The 6,570-nt window shown below is 56.5% G+C and overlaps 1 protein-coding gene across 1 annotated transcript in view; it reads left to right on the top strand.

The window, feature by feature from the left end:
- Positions 1–6,570, top strand: part of DIDO1 (death inducer-obliterator 1) — a gene marked incomplete in the record, with an annotated part of 41,785 nt that overhangs the window by 26,034 nt on the left and 9,181 nt on the right. The window contains 7 exon segments of the mRNA XM_027767690.1: positions 292–408; positions 530–634; positions 851–986; positions 1,194–1,722; positions 2,641–2,794; positions 3,445–3,534; positions 4,335–4,530. Coding sequence (XP_027623491.1) covers positions 292–408; positions 530–634; positions 851–986; positions 1,194–1,722; positions 2,641–2,794; positions 3,445–3,534; positions 4,335–4,530 — 1,327 coding nt within the window.

Raw genomic sequence — 6,570 nt, 5'->3', positions numbered from 1 at the left:
AAGAACGAAGGCCTCCCGCAGCCATCCCTGCCTCCAGGCTCACAGCCTCTGAGGTTCGGAGGGCATCCCAAACACTGCCTTTCCCCTCATATTCTAAGTGGCGTCTTGTCCCTGAGGCGGTGTGGGATGCAGCTCAGCCTTGAAGTCAGATGTTGGCCTTTAGCACCAACGTCCTCTGGGCCTGCTTGCTAGGCTGGCCAGCCTGGGTGCCGAGAGCCGCCTGGGCTGCTTTTTGTTGGTCCTGCTGTTTCCTCCCCAAATCCACCGGAAATGAAAGGTGTTTGTTTGCAGGGACTCTTCCATCGTGTGCTGCGTGAAGAAATCTCTTTGGCAAAACTCGTGAGAATGAAACCGGAAGAGCTCGTATCCAAGGAGCTCTCCACGTGGAGAGAGAGACCGACGAAGACTGTAAGTGTGGGCGGCGGCCAGGGCCAGGCTCAGCTTTTCCGGCAGCAGGTGCATGCACTGTGCCCACACGGCACGTCTCCTCCTGGACACCGGGCTGAGTCCTCCCCGTCTCTCCTCTCAGGTGGCAGAGCCCAGAGCTAAACTGCACAGTGAAAGCAAGAAGCTGGCCGCCAAGCAGGAAGCCGTTCCCGACATGGAGGACTCGCCGCCCGTGTCGGATTCGGACGTAAGCATCCAGGCCTCCAGTGTCCTCGGGGCAGGCGGCCCCTCCGGTGTGTGGGGGCTTTGGCTGCAGGCCACACTGCGCATGGAGTGTGTGCTCATACATGCATGAGCCCTCGCCACATGACCTTTTCTCCCTGGCAGTCCCTAATCAGAGGCTTGTTTTCCTGGGTGGTGTCGAGGTGTATGTGGGGAGAAGTGACCCTCTCTGTCCCCCCAGGAGCAGCAGGAGTCGGCGCGCGCTCCACCTGAGAAGAGCACGGCGCCCCCCCTCGACGTCGTCAGCAGCATGCTGAAGGACACAACTGGCCAGCACCGCGCACACCTCTTTGACCTGAACTGTAAGATCTGCACAGGTGAGCTCGGGGATGCAGCTGGGTCCCTAACCCTAAAGGCAGTTGTAGTTCCCAGTTTTGAACAAAGCAGAGGCTACAGTGGTTTTCTGTATTCAAACCCCTTCGTAGAGTTTATTTTTTGGTTCTTAGAAGGAATTCCTACTGACTTGCAAGCCAAGTTCTTGCATGTGTCAGATTTCTTATGATTTCTTTCCTTACGTTCTTCAGGTCAAGTTTCGTCATCAGAAGATGAGCCAGCTCCAAAAAAACAAAAGCTTTCGGCTTCTGTTAAGAAGGAAGAGTTCCGGCCCAAGGGTGAGAGCTCTCCATCCGACTCAGTGCCTAGTGCAGCTGACGAAGTGGTGCCAGATGCTCTGCCCAAAAACGCTTCTGAGCCAGACCTGGAAAGTGGTTTTTGTCTGGACCTAGAGAGAAAGTGTTTCTCTGGACCTCCTGGGGATGGCCACCCTGAGCCCTCCCCCGTGGACGGCCTTTCTTCCTGCCCAGTCTCTGGTGGTGGCGGGGCGGTCACCACTGTCACCCTGTCTGGCCGGGACCCCAGGACTGCTCCAGGTGCGTCGTGCGCAGCCCTGGCCACCACCACGGTGCGCCCTGACAGCTCGCAAGCTGTGGAGACCAAGCAGGACATGCCAAAGCCTGCCGTGACTCCAGTGGCTGTGCCCAAGTCCATCCTGGCCAAGCCGTCCTCATCCCCTGACCCAAGATACTTGTCAGTTCCACCATCACCAAATGTCAGGTGCGTGCTTTAGATGTGGTCTGAGCGAGCCAGGGATGTTTTCTGTAGGTTAACAGAAAGTTAATAGGCTCATTGGTGATTAAATAGCTCAGCTTTCCTCCCTGCCCCCCCCCCTTTTTTAAAGAGATTTTTGCTATAGGGTACATGCAGTCACCAGAAGGAGCGACAGAAAGCACAAAACCACCTCCGGGGTGGGCCATGCCGCAGTCCATTTTCCTCCAGATTCTGAGCATGTGCACACTGGCACCTGGTGTGAGTCGTGAGCCACTGGGTCCGGGATTCACCGTAGTCGACTCCATGGAACCATAGCCATTACACCGTCTGCTGGTCCCAAATAGCACAGCTCCTAGGTTTACCCGGAAGGACTTCTTCTTTTTCCTGTTTAAAAGGCTAGTCTCTGGCCGGCCCACAGTGTAACTTAGGGTGGCTGGGTCCCATTGGCCGACCGCAGTCTGAGTCCTGGGCTCAGCAGCGTGAGAGACATGCCAACCACCTGCACATGCGTGCCAGAAATCCTTAAAGGGAGAGAAGTGATGGCGGCACAGCCGTTTCTCATGAGGGGCTTTGTCCCCTCCCTCCCTCTCTCTCTCTCTCTCTCTCTCTCTCTGGTAAGTGCACATGCCTTCTGGCAAAGACTGTAAGAAGTCCTACTTGGTAAAACTTTGAAGAGGAGAAGAGGGCAGTTTCAGGGTGCCCGTTACCGTCTGGAATAATGTCGAAGATGGGGACGTGACTGTTACCTGGTCAGATTGTTCTCCCTACCAGAGAGTCTGTTGATGTCATCCCAATTAAAGTGGGTAATTGGCGAGGGAAGTCACCAGAGCTTGCAGGAATTCACTTGCAAATGTAAAGTCATTTGAAATTGTCACTGTACAAAGAAAGATATTTATGTTTCTTCTTTATGGTTTTGTTTTACAGCATCTCAGAGTCACGGTCCCCTCCAGAAGGAGACACAACCCTCTTTTTGTCTCGACTCGGCACCATTTGGAAAGGATTTATTAACATGCAAAGTGTAGCGAAGTTTGTCACTAAAGCGTATCCTGTTTCTGGGTGTTTTGATTATCTCAGTGAGGTTAGAACCTAGAAGGTGTACCTGTGTACGTGCGTGTGTGTGTGTGTGTCCCAGGAGCTCCTGCACCAGACCTGACCCTCACCGCCGAGTACCACGTGCATAAGTGCTTCTAAGGCGAAATAGAGGAGAGGAGGTAGAGGGCAGGGGTAACCTGGGAACCCTTGGAGGGGCGGGCGTCCGACGAGGACTCGCATCCCAGCTCTGTGTTCAGGGTACCCTGCAAATCCAGGCACAGCCAGCCTTGCCAGGCTTACGAGAGCTCTTAGTGTGGGTGACCTGCTGAGCCCCACGACGGCTGGCACTTCTCAGAGGTGGTAAGAGCATTAGCATTGATGACCATAGCAGGGGGCATCAGGTCAGACACCCTGGCTCACGTGGGAGCTGCTAGCGTGTGCATGCTCATGAAAGACTACATGCAGAGATTGGTGGGGCTCTAGGCCGGATGCCGCCAGGCAGCAGGTGCTGTCGGTGCCCTTGGGTTTGGTTCTTGTAGGCTCGGAGCGAGCCAGTCATCTGTCGGTGCAGCTGCCGTCATGTTCCTTGGAATAGTGGCGATTCTCTTGAATCTTGGGTAGCTTGCTGCCTGGAAGTTACTTGCGCATGAGTATCTCTGAGTGCTACAGTCTCACCAGTTACTCGCTTTTGTTCAGGACTTACCCGACACAATTCACATTGGTGGGAGGATCGCACCAAAGACGGTTTGGGATTATGTCGGCAAACTGAAGTCTTCTGTGTCTAAGGTACCTGCTTACAATACAATCTCAGCAACAGTGGGCGGTCGTGTTCACTTAAACACAGCTTCCTGTGGCCTCATGATGGGTTACTGTCTAAAATGTCAGCCTATGGTGTCGTAGGTCTTTCTAGAAGGCTGTCAGAGTTGAGTTGATAGAAGCGACATGACTGCTAGGGCGCGCTTGAGCAGCACGGCGGGCACCGTGTGCAGCTCCTTATGGTAACGAATGTGTGTAGCGAGACTGAAGTAAACACGTGTGATCTCATCTCCTTATGTTTGACGATCGGAGGAGTAGAACGCAAGAGTCTGGGGTGGTCCTGCCCGGAGCACCAGCCCAGGCGCCTGGACAGGCGTTAGTTTTCCACAGGCCCCTTCTGGGAACCCGACAGCCATGTGTATGGTTTTCTTTGGGAAGAGTGTGTAGTTTCATTGGTTCCCAAAGGGGTCTAGACCCTGCCATCTAATCTAGCCCTCCCATGTGAGAAACACAAACTTATGCTTGCGAATCACACAGCTGTCCCTGGTCACCGTGGTCACCCTGCAGGTTACAGCAGCTGGCCGTCTAGACACGGCTCAGCTCACGCTTCCCGAGCAGAGTCTCACAGACAGGAGAGCTCTGAGCCCAGAAATGCACACACGTGCTCTCTACCTCTTCGCTAAGAGCGTGTCTGGCGTCGAGGCTGGGAGAGCCCCTGTAGAACCGCTGACACCCCCTTCTCAGACTGTCCCCGCGAGGGTCGGCGGGGCTGGAAGCAAGTGCCTTTGTAGGGTGAGCCACGGCGAACGCTGTTCTCTGTTCCGTTGCAGGAGCTCTGCCTGATCCGCTTCCCCCCCGCCACAGAGGAGGAGGAGGTGGCCTACATCTCCCTCTACTCCTATTTCAGCAGCCGCGGGCGCTTCGGTGTTGTAGCCAACAACAGCAGGCACGTCAAGGACCTCTACCTGATTCCACTGAGCGCTAAGGACCCCGTCCCGTCCAAGCTTTTGCCCTTTGAGGGACCAGGTAAGCGCCAACTTCCCAGGTGCTGACCAGGCGTGTCTGTGCCCCATCCTCTCCCCCATGGCCTGGTGTCCTCCAGAGCTGTCAGGAGCAGGGCTGATGAGCAGGGCTCACAGTGGGGCCACCTAGGGAGAAGCATGGCACAAAGCCCCAGGAGTGGGTGTGGTCTCCCGAAAGACTGTGAGGAGAGGCAGCCGTGAGCCAGCCGAGGGGAGAGTGCCACGTCCCACTGCCCACTGGGTGCCTCCTCCCTCTGGAGGCCCTCTTGCTGAACAGCCCAGAAGGAGCACGTGGTAGGTGACTTTGCTTCCCGAAGTCCCTTCTCTTGCGGGGATAAATTTCTCGGAGGTATTGACATTAGTTGTGATGTGGAGAAAGTTCTAGAAATAATTTCTCTCAGGCCTACTCACATTTTCATTTGTTCCTGGCCAAACACTTGGTGTCTGCCCACTCTCAGAACCCCGAGTGTGGCGGGCTGTCTACAGAGCGGCCCTAACGCCCGTCTGGTTTGTTGAGGCCTGGTCTGTCCACGTCCACTTCTCTCAGCCCCTTAGAGGTTGGCCTGCCTCCAATGAGGGACGTGGCCCAGGTGGCTCACCTGGAGTACCCACCAAGTGCCTGGAGCTCGGCGCCCTCTACAGGCTCACTGTGTGCCACCCAGGAGCATCCCTGTGCTACTTGGTCACAGAGGCAGCACCCGGGTGCCCTCCACGCTTCACCTCTCCATCAGGACCCTAGCATGGGTCCTCTCATGCTGCACCCACACTAGCAGGGGCCCCGCACAGGAGGCTGCATGTCTGGAGTCTTGGCACCCAGGCTCGGCCATGTCCTGACACCCTGCATGGCCCCAGACCACGTTCCTGTAGAGCTGCTGACGCGAGGAACCCCAGTCCAGTACTCACTGGCATGCCACGCTAAGTGCTTCGGTGCCATACACCCTAAAGGCAAGGGCCTCAGTGTGTCCTCGTAAATCCTTCTTGGGGCCAAGAAATGTCCCTGGCGGGTGGCAGAGAAAGCCGCAGTGGCGGTTCTCGGCCAGCTCCCACGGCCAGGTGGAGGAAGCACCCGTCCTCCTGGAAACGAAGACCAGACGCTGGCCCCGCCACAGCCCTGCAAGGACCTCCGGTCAGTCCCGGTGTGGAAGCTCGCGTGGGGGTAGTGTGGGCGTACGACCCCCTGTCCGTTCGGCCGCACTTTCTGGGTACAGGAGAGCACACTCGTTAATAGCCTGGGGTTAGCAGAGGCTGGACTTTTACATTTTAAAGCGATATTTCAGCCTTATCTGAGCTCCTCTCCCGACTCCATTCTCAGACTCAGCCCTGTCAGGTGTGCACAGGTCACAGGGGAATGCTGAGAGCTGAGTGCTAGCACGGGTGGGGGCTCCTGACCATGGCCAGTGGGAGGGCAGAGGGCCCTGAGCAGCAAGCACCCCATTGTGAGCCTATCCCGGGGTACAGTCTTGAGTGGGGTGGGCAGGGCAACTCCTGGCACAGGGTCAGGCAGACTCAGCTGGATGGGCCCAACCTCACCCTCTAGGTGTGATGGGCACTGACCCTCAGACTGCACATACGCGGCGCCAGCCAGGTGGCCATCACACCCGCCCACCGTGGCGCTTGAGGCTGCGACGCTGCCTGAAAGGCGCACTGCAGACACCAGATCTCCATCCCCAGTAAAATCGCACGTGCAGGTTCAAATGGAAAGAAGGGCTCCAGAGAAGTAGCGGGGTAAGGGACGGGATTTGACCGCAGACTTTTAAAGGTGGCTTAACTGAAGGGCATTGGTGACGTGAAATTCCTGACAGCGCGGTCAGCACTGACATGAGCGTGTAGGGCTTTCTTGCTGCCTGGCAGCTACACAGCCTGGGCCCCAGGCCAGGCCACCCACGGCTGGGTTGATACCATGACTCTAGTCACAGCTGGATACGTGCGTGTCCCAGTCGTAGCAGGTGTGTACGTGTCTGTGTGTGTCGACACTGGAATGTTTTCCTGTCCTCACCGAGTTAGTGCCCACATGGAAGCCACTGGCCAGCACAGCACAAGGCGC

Source organism: Tupaia chinensis, unplaced genomic scaffold (genome assembly GCF_000334495.1).
Source record: "Tupaia chinensis unplaced genomic scaffold, TupChi_1.0 Scaffold144472_1, whole genome shotgun sequence".
NCBI classification, from domain to species: Eukaryota; Metazoa; Chordata; class Mammalia; order Scandentia; family Tupaiidae; genus Tupaia; species Tupaia belangeri.
Note: the sequence above shows the minus strand (reverse complement) of the source record. Positions and strands in the feature narration are given on the sequence as shown.